Consider the following 15,279-nt stretch of genomic DNA (forward strand, 5'->3'; position numbering starts at 1 on the left):
ACAGATTCTAGAGGCTGACTGGCGATCCTGAATTCTTGTTCCCTTGCCAGGCTATTGAACGTTATCTTTGTCTTCTGCATATTCATCTTCAACCCAATTCTTGCACTTTCTCGATGAAGGTCCTCAATCATTTGTTGTAATTCCTCTCCCTTGTTGCTCAATAGGACAATGTCATCTGCAAACCGAAGGTTGCTGAGATATTCGCCATCGATCCTCACTCCTAATCCTTCCCATTCTAAGAGCTTGAATACTTCTTCTAAGCATGCAGTGAATAGCATTGGAGAGATTGTGTCTCCTTGCCTGACCCCTTTCTTGATAGGGATCTTTCTACTTTTCTTGTGGAGAACCAAGGTAGCTGTGGAATCCTTGTAGATATTTGCCAAGATATTCACGTATGCCTCCTCCACTCCTTGATTACGCAATGCCTCTATGACTGCTGATATCTCTACTGAATCGAATGCCTTTTCATAATCTATGAAAGCCATATAGAGAGGTTGATTGTACTCCACAGATTTCTCGATTATCTGATTGATGGCATGGATATGGTCCATCGTAGAATATCCCTTCCTGAAGCCAGCCTGTTCTCTTGGTTGACTGAAGTCAAGTGTTGTCCTGATTCTATTGGAAATTATCTTGGTGAATATTTTATACAATACTGAAAGCAAGCTAATGGGTCTGTAATTCTTCAATTCTTTAACGTCTCCCTTCTTATGGATAAGTATAATGTTGGCGTTCTTCCAGCTCTCTGGTACACTTGAAGTTGTGAGGCATTGCGTATAAAGGGCCGCAAGCTTTTCAAGCATGATATCTCCTCCATCTTTGATTAAATCTACTGTTATTCCATCTTCTCCAGGCGCTTTTCCCCTGGTCATGTCTTTCAAGGCCCTTCTAACTTCATCGCTAGTTATAGAAGGAGCTTCTGTATCCGGTTCATCACTATTTCGAAAGATATAGCATGCCAAAAAAGAAAATAGCCAAAAACACATTTTGTTTCTACACATAATTGTATGACTTCACTTTCTTGTTATGCAGGATGAAAAGATAGAGCCACATATGCAAAAGTTACTTCATTTTTCTTTGGTAACAGTGTCATGGCGACGCCTTATTGCCGACACCGAAACTGGCCCCACTCCACCCGCGGGTAATGGCGCAAGCTTTACATACCAAGTGGACACAAATAGCTCTAGACTCAGACATTCAGCTAACAAATACTCTGGCTTCGTTTATTCTCAGTACGAGAATTGTTTTTTAACACGAAAGTGTTTTATGCCGGGGTCCACCAAGACTTCACTGACGTATTTCCGTCACGGAAATACGTCATAGAACATAATACTAAGAAAGAAACCAGAAGAAAAAGTTCCACAAACATGCAAAATTTGGAAATCGAACCCACGACCTCTCGGTCCGCGACGATAGATCGCCGAGCGTTTAACCCATTGCGCCACAAACGCATTTGCAGAGAGCTACACAGACGCGCCTTATATATCTAACACTCCTCCGTGTACCCGCGCTCTTGCTCGGGGCGGTGCCGCCGCCTACGAGCAGAAAAGAGAAGTACTGCTTTATGACACTAACGCGCACCGACAGTGAACGCTTCGGTGGTCTCAGCACTACGACGCCTCGATGCCAGCATTCGAAGGGACGCTGACATCAAGAAGCACTACCAACGCCACCTAGGTGGCGTTCACCGTACTCAGCACAGCGGAGCGTGGCCTCCGAAATTAGCTCTGAAAATGTTTCTGAAGTTGATCGCGGAGGCTGCAATTACGACGCGCTGTACGCGCTGATTTGACTCGGTGACGATTCAGTTACGTGCTTTGTCTTGCGCGTTGTATTAGTGTGTCAGTTACGTGCTTCGTCTTTCGCGTTGTGCTAGCGTGTGCAGCGTAGTGCAGCTTCCATATGCACGACGGTTGCTCATGGTCATCGACGTTGGTAGTCGTGATGGAGGAGACGTGCCACCAGGCGTCAGCGTGGGTGCATCAACGCCTAAGGGCGCTTTAGCCACAAAACACCAATAGACATTATATATCAATGTGCAATAAACATTACACTACTTCTGTGAAGACACGTTTCACTTTCGTCTTCTATACCGATTCCTATATAAGAGGGATCAACCACATTTTTTTCACCGTTCCCCACTCACACGGTCCGCACCCCGCTTGGAATTGCCCCTACTCCTGTATAAAGAAGCCGCGAATGCGGACCATCCCCGACTCACTAGCAATTGTAATTTATCATCATAAAAGCATACAATTTTGTTCAGCTTTGATTGTTATCATGAAGAGACAAGATAAAAGACACACGTAGTAAACAAATTACCAACGTATAATTTGTAGTTTTTTGCAATTGTTTTGAGCGTTTATCAAGTATTTTGTTTAGAGCTCTGCAAATCATGAGAAAAACAACGAAGGCTGCGTGAGATGAGATTGCAACGGCGGCGGCGACTGATCACGTCTGTAAACTGCACAGAATATGCAGATGGTATTAGGATATTTCCCTTTCGAATGTAATGGCACGTCTATGTCAGCTGGAAACCCGTCTGCCAAAGGGGGTCAAAATAAAGAGAGTAATGGATAAAGTGTCATTGAAAATCAACATCAAAGAGCAAGTGAACGATGTTTGTAGAAGTCTTTTATATGTACTTGATGTTAACGAAGATACGAAGGATAATATTTCGCTTCCTCTGGCAAGGAGGCCTAGGTGTTCCAGACTTGAATGTAATGGCACCATCCTCCATAAATGGCACGGCTATGTCAGCTGGTATACCCCCCAGGTAAACGGGAATTGCGTGACGAGCGCCAGTTTCTGCCCTAGTGCTTGGTAGGCCATGCTTCTGAGAGGAAAATAACACATAAAAAATAAGCATGCTGTTATGACAACGGTACGGTGGCAGCAACGGTTTTGCCACGAAGGAAGGAAAAAACTCCCTCCATGGTTTTGATGATGCGCGAGGGGGACACGGCCATGCCACTTATCTGCAATGCGGTCGACGAGTGTGCGATTTCCTTGGCAGATGCAATAGGAAACTAGCACGAGTTCCGTTTGCTGCTACAGTATGCATTATTCTAACAGCTGTCATTTCAAGCCTCTTTTTTTTTCCGCCATTAGAACGTACTAAATAACCGCATTTTGCCTAAATATAAAGAAATCTAGGGAATTTTTCTAACCGAGTTAGGGAAACATTAGCTTCGGAGGCTGGCAACTCTGTACGACATTCGACGGATTTATAGAATCTATGCGCACGCTTGCGTGCGAGTGTGTTGTGTTCTTACCGCGTGGTCGTGTACCTGTGCTATACAATGTTCTACCTGTACTGAGTGAGGCAGTGGTGGGAACCTTGTCGCAGTATCAGCAGTTTGGTAGTGTTTATCTTGCAGTCGCTTTTTATTCCTTCGTTGCATTGTCTGGATAGCTACCTTCGTTTGGAGTGTTTTGTTTCTGTGTGTGTGCACTAAATGTGATTTGTGTGTCGTAGGGCCGGCGGCAAACATGTTCTGCGATTTCAATGATATTTAGACCACACAAATGGACGCCGCATGCATTCCCAGTATACTTCCGCGTCTTCCCGGACAGTATAGATAAGTTTTATTGTTCTAGACGTAACATGAATGTTTACTGCTGGGTGGTATTGTGTGTGGCGTTGCGCTGCTGAGGTCGTGGGTTCGAACCTGTTCGCGGCGGCAGTATTTCGACGGGAGCAAAATGCAAGAACGCTTGTGTACTTAAATTAAGGTGCACGCTAGAGAACTATGTCGAGCCATCGGCGTTTAACCGACGACAACGACGTGGCGCCAAGGCACGCAGCTCCGCGCGCTCGAGCCAGAGCTCTCGGCTTTCCAAAATTTGTAGCGAATAATATTCTTTATCATGAAACTCACCTGGTTCCCCGCACACATGGGGCAGATCGAGGTCGCCCCGCCCAACCTCAACGAGTCGGCCCGCAGAGCTGCGCGAGGAGTCGTTGACCGCATAGCTACCGGGTGGCGCGGCGCTGAGGTTATGTACAATCGGGACCCTCCCTCCTCATATAACGAACTTACCAAACATTTTTACATGGGACGGAGACGATCTCCTCCGCCACATCGAAAACTAGGCAGACCACAGGCGTTGACACTCAGATTAGTCCAGGTCGGGGCATACCATAACCCCGCACTGTTACACAGAACCTATCCAGAGATACAATCGACCAATGTTTGCGAGCTATATGCTCAGACCTAGCTGATTTGGAACATATGCTCTGGCGGTGCCCCGCGTTACACGACGGCGACGATGTCACGTCGTCCAAATGGGAGGCTGCCCTAAGCAGCCCCGATCTTGAAGCACAGCTATGGGCTTTCCATCGGGCCCGCGACGCAGCAGAGAGGCTCGGCCTGTCTGTACCGACGTGGAAGCGGCCCGCTACGTGCTGACGCCCGTTCCGAGGGACCGTAATAAAGTTTTATCATACCATATACCATATGAAACACACTTGCCTTGTCTTCAAACTCGATTTCGTATACTGACAGTCCAAACATTACTGAACATCTATGCTTCTCCCCAGAGACGCTCGTGCTACATGTTTATTCGAGAACCGACTGCATTCTTTGAGAATCAATGGTCTCATCAAGTTGCGACTTTCCAAACGTAAGCTCTCCAGAGCCGCGGCCTACGCTCTTTGGGCGGCCATAAGTGAAGAATGGGAGCTGCTTCGCGCTCGGCCAGAAATAGTGGCCACCCTCTATGACTCTATGCCAAGAAGGGTGGCCGAAGTCATTTCTGTGAACAGAAACTTCACGCTTTACTAGGGCCATCACCTCTCAAAGAAAGCCGGGATGTCTCATTGCCTGATCAACTGCACTACATTCCTAAATATTTTCTATAAGATTCAGGTCAAATATTGGCCTAACTTTACCTGAATTCCTTCTTTTAGAGATGGTAAGGTAAACGCGAAGCATTTTGCTAATGTTTTTCTTTTTTCTTCTATAGACCATGTCATGCTGCAAGATTGCGCTATTCTCAGAAGCTGCTGAAGCTAATCAGAATTTGGATCGGTCACTAAACCTCCGAAACGCCAAACGCTGAGGGCTGCTGAAGAGCATGGAGTTCCAAACTGCACGGGACTGTAAAGAAAGCCGCAACGATTGACTCTTGAAAACCTTTTGATGGCCTGGGGCTTCTTAAGCGTACGGGAGATATTTTTTTTTTTTCAATTTTCTCCACTGAGATATGGCCGCTGCTGCCATGATTAACCCCGCTGCCTCGTGCGCGGAAGACGAACGCAATTACAGCTTACACTGCTCGCCCATCCAACCACAAAATAATTTCGGTGTTCTCCTAAATCAGACTGTTACCGTGTCCAAGGCATGCTCCCTCTCCCAGCCATATCACCTCTTTTTCCGCCTCCCTCTTTACAGCATGGACTTTCTTTTTATTTATTTTTTTAATTTTCAGGTTATACAAGGGAAATAAAGAGTTCATTTTCGTCTTGCCTGTCTCCTTCTATAGAGCGCCTTTTCTGCCACGCTCTTCCGCGGGAGAACGCCCCGTTCATAAAAAGAAAAAGAACGAAGATGGGCCACGAAAAGGCGCAGCGCAGAAGCAAGAACTCTGTTGTTGCGTTCGCGACAGGGAGATATGCATCCGCGCTCGTGACGCGACAAAAAGCGGTCGCAGCTACGCACGCCATCTCGCTGTTCACAAAGTTATGCCCGTCGAAGCCGCCACCTCGCGACTACACTCGGATATCGCCGGCGCGCAAAGAGCAAGCGCGTGAACATGCACGCTTGCAGTCACGGAGGGACGCGTCGCTAGAAAGAGAGGAGGACCGTTTCGCCACGCGCTCGCGCCCACCGCAATATTTTGTGGCCGAGTGTACCTTTTTAAAACCTTATAATAAATTACACGCATTACGTGGAGCGCTTAGATGCGTCAATCCGCCTTTTTCACGGCGCTACGGCGCATGCGCCCTGCCCTGGCGGATTAGTCGCGAAACGTTTTGGAAGGGTCGCGCGCGCGGCCGTGCGGCCCCGTCTCGAGGAAACGTCCCCCGAAAAAAAAAAAAAAAAAAATGCGCTCGCACGCGCGCTACTGCAAGTGCAAACTCGTGCTGTGTACCTCGTTGAAACTTCACTGGTAGCTCGACGTCGGTGCGGTACCGAAAACGTGCGTAGCGTAAGACTGCAACTCCACTTTTAACAGAAAGCGGCGAGGGCTTCGTCCAGACTGCACAGGGAACCACGTAGTTGCCGCCTTGCATTGATGGCTGTAATAGCAAATTTATCGATAAACCCCTGCGTTACACTTCGACCACACTTAAAAACACGTTGCTGACGAAGACATCTTGCAGCGTCGGTCCTCGCTTGCTGGTAGTGGCAGCGTGTGCCCGACTTCACGTACTCGTTCAAGACGCGGTAACACTGGGTCCATACGAGACCGACAAGATCGACGCGGACGCTTACGATTGGCCGACCATTCAGCACTGTGTCGCGGAGACCATTTTATCATACCAGGCCTACAAGACGTAACCGACGAGCGCGAGTTGTACTGCGACGGGCTTTCTTGTCGACGGCACCGATAAAATCAGCGTGCCGACCATCATTCGACCGAACCCCGCGCGATCGGCCGTCGAACCGATAACGCGATAGCCGCAACGCCTTCGTTGGTATATATAAATAATCGTGCTCAAAATGAGTCAATACATGCCTACGAAGTTGAAATGCACAAGATTCGACCCTCTCAATCCGTGCACAAAAGTTTGAGCCAATGTTGATCCTGTTCAGCGGAGGTTAGGCCTGGCGCCGTCGAGTTCGCGCACCCGCTACCGGCGGACTTGTACTGAAAAGTAAGCAAGTTAGGATGAAGGAAAGTGCTTTTATAGTCCAGCTCTAGCTTTAGCGATTTGAAATAAACTACGCTTCGCGTCGATCGCCGCGTACACAATAAGCTGCAAGCGGGGACACAGCGCTGTGCCCAACGCCTGTGCCCAGGCGCGGATCCAGGGGGGATGTCCGGATGTCCTGACCCCCCCCCCCCCCCCCCTCAAACTTCTGCATCGCCCCCTCGCTGACATGGTGGATGGCCCTGTCGCAAAAAAAAAAAATACGGCCACCAGCATTCTTCAAAATTATTTTTCGCGAGACCAGTGGTATGAGCCATGTAGAAGTAAAGCTAGCTCGCTCACAAGCTTAGTTGTATTCCGTAGGGGTGTGGTGTGGCGAAGTTGCCGTAGTTATTTTTTCTCATGAACACCTTGGACCTCCTGGCGCCGGCCGTGCCTTACTCGTCCCTTCGGTGGCGTCGAATGAACGAGGGGACGTCCCTTTTGCCAAGCACGCAGATGTCCGCGCGAGCGCCTTCGCGCCTGATCAACTCTGTTCCCCATTGAGGTGTCATCGGTTGCCTCCTTGGCTGTCATCGGTTCCGCGACCAACCTCCTTAATGAAAGAGATCTCTCGCTGAAGTGTTCATATATAAATAATAACATTGCAACTAACAGCTAAACTAAGAACTACGCATAGGCAACTTTTTTTTTAACTGTAGCACTCAGTGTGATCCCAGGTTCTTCTTCTTCTTTCTGTGGTTTTACGTGCGAAAACAAGTTCTGATTATGAGGCCCGCCGTAGTGGAGGGCTCTGAATTAATTTTGACCACCTGGGGTTCTTTAACGTGCACTCCAACGCAAGCACACGGGCGTTTTTGCATTTCGCCTCCATCGAAATGCGGCCGCCGCGGCCGGGATTCGATCCCGCAATTTCGTGCTCAGCAGCACAACGCCTTAGCTGACTGGGCCACCTCGGCGGGCTGTGTGATCACAGTTACACGTTGACAATATCCAGTACGAGCACAGTACCGTTCGTACGCTACAAGTTTTTCATTATAACTTCGCAGTTTTATTGTCGTACATTAAGCATAGGAGGCTCAAAGCCGCCGGATCCGTTTACCTGAGTGGCCGTTCTCGCGGAGCGGGGCGAAGCCTCGAGCAGCGGAGCGGCTGCGAAGTGGGGGAGCGTGATGTCAGCGGCCAACGCCAGCACGCGGCTAGGATGGCGTCGCGTGGTTAGAGAAACGGGAGCAGATGCGCGCCTTGTGTAAAAGGATGACGTCGCGTGGGAAACAAAACATGAAGACGCTGGCTCGCGCTCTCGGCTACTAGGCCACATCGTTCTTGCAGGTGGCGTCGTGACTCTTCTTCATACGAGGTGATCCGCATATCGTAAACAACTAGCGTAGTGGTTGCTGCGTCGGAGCTCCAAAGCAAACGAAGGTGTCTCAGCCGAACACAAAGAATCTTCTTAAGGAAATCAAGGTGTCCCAACAGAACTCCAAAGACGGACCCGTGCTAACGCATGCATAACAAACCTGCGACAGATCATCCCAAATTTTATTTTAAGAAACAATACAGGCTAGACATACCGGGTGTTCAAAATTAAGCTTTATGGTTTTCTTAAAATTAGGCACTGGGAGGCACGGAAAGAGCACCTGCTCAAATAAGTTATGTGGCCAGGGGGACACAAAGTGAGATGATAATTATCGCTGTCAGCAGCCGAATTACCTAAGATTGAATAATTAACTATTCATTGACTGCAGTAAGTTTGTATGTTTGTATTCAAAAGTTAGAGGCAGTCGTGTTTCTACACAGTTTCACTTGGAAGAATTCTTCTAGAATGTCTATGCTCCGAGATATCCAACTCCAAATTTTAATTGTCGTTCGCATGATTACGCATGCAAGAGAGTGAGGATTGGCGCAAAGCTCCTCCATGATGTGACGCGGCTGTTGAGTGCAGCGTTTAGTCTGACAACGCGGCGGAGGCATTAGCAAAGATAATAACTGTCCCCCTTCGCCTCACGGCTGGCGAAAAAAAAATCGAAGAACCCGTAACCGCTGTCGTAACACGCGACCGCGCAGCCTGTAAAGCTGGCGGCAGCTGCCATGCCGAGATAATGGCGCGAGCGGAGAAGCCGGAGTGTAATGCGCGTGCGTAATGGTGACTAGACGACCAGGCATGGTCATTGCCTGGGCTACGCAAATAAAGTGACTGCTGATTTCCAAGTATTGTAAGTTTTATTGGAATCAAAAGCAACAACTACACCATCAACAGCAGAAACCTTTTTAGCTATGCTAACGAATATTTCATACATACTGCCGCTTTAAGTTTGGTGTTGTCATGCACAAATCTCATGACAACACTTCACCCATCAAGATGTGAATGCCCTAAAAAATCTTTAAAATGCTTCCCTTCCACAGCAACACAAAGCATAAACCGCTCGTGCGTCGAGTCGAGAACTCTGCGCAGTAAGACAATTGAAATTTGGAGTCGGATATCTCGGAGCACGAACACGCTAGAATAATTATTCCGACCGATACTGTGTAGAAACACGACTGTCTCTAAGTTTTCAATACAAACATACCCACTTACTGCAGTCGAAAAAAAAATAGTTGTTCAACTTTAGTTAATTCGGCTGCTCACAGCGATAATTATCATCTCACTTTGTGCCCCCCTGGCCACATAACTTATTTGCACAGGTGGTCTTCGCGTGCCTCCCAGTGCCTAATTTTAAGAAAAACATCAAGCTTAGTTTTGAACACCCTGTATTATCAGGCACAGCCGCCAAGCACATGGCTGTATTGGGTAATGTCATTTTCCTATAAGCTCGGAGAAACCGATATCTGGCTTCGCTATAGGGCTTCTTCATCTTTCGAGGGTTTTACGTGCCAAAACCAGTTCTGATTATGAGGCACGCCGTAGTGGAAGGCTCCGGATTAAGTTTGACAACCTGGTGTTCTTTACCGTGCACTACAACGCAAGCACACGGGCGTTTTTGCATTTCGCCTCCATCGAATCGAAATGCGGCCGCCGCGGCAGGGATTGGATCCCGGGATCTCGTGCTCAGCAGCGCAACACCTGAGCTGCAGCGCACCACGGCGGGCTAGAGGTGTTGCTCTAGCCGTATAAAACGCGGGTTTATCGTGAGCAGAAACGGTGCATTTCGGTAAATCAGGAAGGCTACTATCATCATCATCATCATCATCATCATTGACAGAAGCTGACCACCCCCCTCAGAAAAAACCTGGATCCGCCCCTGCCTGTGCCAACATCTGTACGTCACCGTTCCCGTAGGCTGCCGGTCGTATTCGCAACGTATATGGGTGGGTTTTTACGTGTTGGCATGCTGAAACATTTCTTAATTCCTGAGATGTACTCTTTATCTCTGCGTCAAACCCGAAACAAGAGACGGTACATTCGGTACAGCAGCATAAACAGCCGCCTCGCTCAGTTATATACCAACGGTGTCAGCGATGGCATCCGCGTTTTTGCAGGAGAACAACACGGCCTTTAAATGAGCGCTTATGCGAGCACAGTTTACTCTAATAATGTTTTATCACACGCGCAAACTAACTATCGCGAAGTTAAAGAAAAGCGAGAATCAGTAATAAATTAACAGCCCAATATTTGTAACTGGATCACAGCCGCTATTGTTTAAGTGGCTCAGCCGCTCATACTGACTCGTCTCACGATGGAACAACGCGGCTCATATGAGCAGATATGTGTGTTTTATTCTACGTTTCGACATTCTTTCATATCAGCGCCTTTTCATATATGCACCTTTCCCCCATTTTTTTAGGCTAACAACGATCTGTGGCTGTAGATGCCGATGTAAACAAGTGCATCGCTTTGCTAAATCCGACGCGGAAGGCTGCGCACTCGAAAACATCTTATTTATGCGAAATGTCTAAAGAATGTGTAAAAAGAATTACAAAAAAGCGAGGTGCAAGTGCAGGAGTTAGCGCCAACAAACTCTAAAGCAGCCGCTACGGTAGAGGGAACTCAGCGTGCCTTTATCGGCCGCACTGTAAACAAAACAGTACACTCAGGCCTGCTCATGGCTGCCAGGAACGACATGCTGCCCCCCCAGAAGCCATTAATAATTATTCGCAATCCACGAAACGCACAACCGATGCGTACTTAACACGGGCGCAGGTTCACAAATCAACCGGCGAAAGCCCCAGCCCCCTACCAAAACGTTTCCAGCGGCGCGCGGCAGAGGGCAGCACAGGAAAATGAAAAAGGCGGATTAATGATCAGAAGGACCTACTCTAACGGCTCAGTACGTTTGTACAAAATCGTTTCGAGGTCCCTTTAACGATCTCGCTTGTCAACATGAATAGACGTACAGTACGTGTCAGTCGCGAGGGTCAGAGACGAAACCTGTCGTGCCGCCCTGCAACCCTTCCTCCCCCGCTGAGGACGTTTATCCCACTACGATCACCCACCATCTCTACTACGTCTGGTTTGCCCCATGCCCTGCAGTGGGGGAGAGGAGAGGGGGATAGTGCCCGGATGGTGGAGGGCATAAGAAAGCCAGCCAGCAGCCACGTAGAAAACTTTTGCTTTGCCCTAGCGTGCAGGTGCATGCACGCCAAATGTTTCTGGTATGTTTTCTTTGGAGCACACCGCTCACCAGTAACCATGTATTAAACTTCTGTTACTTGTTTTCACGTCGCCTCGTCTTCCCTACCGGACCATCTCCGATGGTCAACCTAGTTCGAGCTCTAAACGGAGGGTTCACCCAAACCCCGGCCCGTAATAGCACTAAGTGAAGGAAACACGAAAGGATGGTGGTAGAAGTCATATTCATCAGCATGACTCAGCAAAAATGACAATGGCTAAGCAATAAAGATTAAGGAAACACGAAAGGATGATGGTAGAAGTCATATACATCAGCATGATTCAGCAAAAATGACAATGACTAAGCAAAAAAGATTAACACTCAAAAACCACTGGAATTGGTTCGGACGTTGGTACTAAGGGAAGGAAACACTATGATGATGCAGAAGTCGTAGTCATGAGCATGACTCAGCAAAAATGACAATGACTCTTTAAAAGTAATTAACACTGAAAAACTACTGGAATGGGTTCGGACGTTGGCACTAAGGGAAGGAAACACTAAAGAATGATGGCAGAAGTCGTAGTCATGAGCATGACTCAGCAAAAATGACAATGACTCGTCAAAAATAATTAACACTGAAAAACTACTGGAATGGGTTCGGACGTGGGCACTAAGTGATGGAAACATTAAAGAATGATGGTAGAAGTCAGTCATGAGCGTGACTCAGCAAAAATAACAATGACTCAGAAAAAATTATTAACAATCAAAAACCACTGGAATGGGTTCGGACGTAAATGACAGGTCATGACATGAATGCAATAACATGCGTGTCATGTAGGTCATGAAACAGCCGCCTACGCCTCGGTGCTCCCATGGACGTTTCGTTAATTTGGTAGGCTCCCCCCACACTGCTTCGCATAACATCGATTGCCACAGGGAATGGGATCTGCCAGCTTTTACTCGATGTTGTCAACGAAGCTATGAACATAATATTTCGCATCCTCTGGCAAGGAGGCCCACATAGAGTTCCGTTTGCTGCTACAGTCTGCATTATTTTAACAGCTGTCATTTCAAGCTTTTTTTTTTTTTTTTTTTTTTTTTTTTTTTTTTTTTTTTTTTACAGCGAAGTTGTTAAGGGCTCACTCTGCGAGGGACGTGTCCGGCAATAGAAAAAAAAAACTATCATTGGCCGTATGCTGTATGTGCGAGTGAAAGCGCGCGAGGGCGAGGGACGCGCGCTTTCACGGGGAGCGAACGCACGGCGGAGAGCAAACGCGACTTCCCAGTGGTAGGGGAGCGGGAAGCTAGGTCATGGTCCCCGTGGTCACTAAATAAATTAAAACCGCCGGATCATATATATTGTCATTCTATAATAATTCAAATAACCAATTACACCCTCACATCTTAATAGTCACAATTGGAAATACATTATTCCCACCATAGTACAGCTTCGCTGGTCTTCCACCTCCACCCCAGTGGAAGGGCTGAGTTTTTTTTGCAATGACAATTTTCTTTTGCGTGTGTGGTTCATGTATTGAATAAACGCCACCAGTGCATCTGTGTTTGCTAAAATTTTACCCTATTCTGTTACGATACGTGAGCCAGCATGCCATAGTGCGTGGCTACTGTGTTTCGTCAGGACAATAACAGGCAGTGAAATGTGCTTTATTTTGCAATTTTATTAGCAACGTTTGTACAGCAAGACATATAATACACAAAAGAATATTGCAGACCTGAGTATCTCGCATCTAAAGTACAAACTGCACATTCTATAGGCGCATATACATAAAGCTTCTTACAATTTCTGAATAGCGAAAGTAAGGCCCTTTTTGCTTTGCATGAGACAATCCTACCAACGGAAATCGTTTGTCACAACAGTTACCTGTGACTACTCATGCAAGAAATTATCAAGCGAGACCGGTTGAAAGGCTGAAGACAACAGATTTTGCATTCCCAAAAACAGACGAGGTGGAGTTGTCCGTGATGGAGCTGTGGTCTGAAAAAAAGAAAGAATGGAGTAACAAATTTTATGCTTACAACGCAATTGCAGGAACGCATTTCAGCGCTCTTTCCGCAAAACAGGGCTTTCAATTCATGTACGTCAACTATTATATCTTGTTGTGGGATTTATGCTAAAAATAGGCACAACAATTTCACTATTCAAATGCTTATTTTAACTGCTACTATATTGAAGTAACAGGTTTCGTAATGCTGCTTTCTCAACAGCTGTCTGAAAGCACTGATCAATTGCTGACAGCGAAATTATCTTGATCCCTTAATTTATTATTCACTTGTCAATAAGGTTCTGACGGATTAGTTGGTTCAACCTTTTTGTATACTCCTTGTCTATTCCTAGTTGTGCGGAATGGCTATTACTGGAAGACTATTTTTCAAAAGTTGTAAGCCACTGGTCAACGGTCTATGAGCATTTCCTATTCTATAAGAATTTGTTTTGCACAGGGGGATCAATACTTCGCGGGAACACCGAAGCGCGTGGCTCGCTATAAGCGCCGACGTAAGCACCTTCGTACGCATTGCGCACCAGCGCGACTTGACACGAAGGTAAATCCGCTCGTTCTGAACAAAATCTGCTCGGCTGGTTAGTTCTCAGTTAACTACAGCGAATACCGCACATCGCAGATGAATATTCGATAAAGAAGAACAAACCAGCAGGCGCTTTTTTTTTTTTTTTTTTTTTTTTTTGGGGGGGGGGGGGTACACATTTCGCTGCGCAACGTAAAATGCACCCGATGCTGTAGCAGTAACGCGAAGAAAACAGCACTTGCAGTGCTTTCTGCACTAGCACAACGCTCCTTCAATTGGTTTCCGCACCTTGTGAAGCACTAGGCGACTCGCAATGTCTAACCAAGATCAGGCAAGCAGAATGTTCTCTAACTTAAGCCCCTCGTCCGTGCAGCAAGCATTCAAACATCTTCATCAAAAATAAATTATCAGTTTCTTGTTAATCCATAACGCGAACAGCAGTCGACCGCCGAGATATAACGAAACGCAATTTCCGTCACCGGGTCAGCTAGCACTCACTCGTCTCAGGAGCTGCTGTCGATAGGTAGCTTCGATGTATTTACACACCACAGAGAAATTTAGCGCGTACGGAATACCCTTTCTTTCGTCTTATAGCTGTTTCGATACGGTTAGCTGCTATTCGCTACATAACTGCATAAAAAGCGTGCTTACCTTTCATTCTCTCGGAAGCGGAAAAAAGGGGCCCTGCTGTCCCTTCCCGTGTTGGCCCACCATAGAACCGCGCAGAATGTCTTGTGGCCTTTCTTCTGTTATTCATATATAGCTGGTGCAGTGGCCGATACAGAAACAAAATGTTGCAGCGCACAGTAGAAGACAAAGGCATGCACGTGCGCAGAGGTGCTGAGAGCGGCAGGAGCAGACGAACAGAATGACACCCGAAGCTACTTCTAGCCACCGTCCTGCGGTCATAGAATAACTACACATAGAATATTGGGTTATAGAATAACGAACCGAAGCCACGCGGAAGCCATGGCCGAAGCGATAAGCATAGAGAAAGAAATTGAATTCCTTTCTCTATGCTACGGTGGCTAGAAGGGAGAAGGGTTCTTCTAGCCACCGTATCTATGCGATAAGTGCGAAAGCGCCGCCCGTTGGCGCAACATGCGAAGTGACTAAATAAAGATATAGCATGCCAAAAAAGAAAATAGCCAAAAACACATTTTGTTTCTACACATAATTGTATGACTTTACTTTTTTGTTATGTAGGATGAAAAGATAGAGCCACATATGCAAAAGTTACTTAATTTTTCTTTGGTAACAGTGTCATGGCGACACTTTATTGCCGATACCGAAACGAGCCCCACTGTCCACCCGCTGGTAATGGCGCTACCTTTACATACCAAGTGGACACAAATAGCTCTAGAC

The 15,279-nt window shown here is 47.0% G+C and overlaps 1 protein-coding gene across 1 annotated transcript in view; it reads left to right on the forward strand.

The window, feature by feature from the left end:
* Positions 1–3,206: 3,206 nt before the first annotated feature.
* The window catches only part of LOC119436624 (U4/U6 small nuclear ribonucleoprotein Prp4-like), a 97,793-nt gene continuing 85,720 nt past the window's right edge, over positions 3,207–15,279 (forward strand). The window contains exon 1 of the mRNA XM_049659263.1: positions 3,207–3,362. Coding sequence (XP_049515220.1) covers positions 3,239–3,362 — 124 coding nt within the window. The 5' untranslated portion in view covers positions 3,207–3,238. The remainder of the gene's footprint in view (positions 3,363–15,279) is intronic.

The sequence above is a fragment of the Dermacentor silvarum genome, chromosome 1 (genome assembly GCF_013339745.2).
Source record: "Dermacentor silvarum isolate Dsil-2018 chromosome 1, BIME_Dsil_1.4, whole genome shotgun sequence".
Classification (NCBI taxonomy): domain Eukaryota; kingdom Metazoa; phylum Arthropoda; class Arachnida; order Ixodida; family Ixodidae; genus Dermacentor; species Dermacentor silvarum.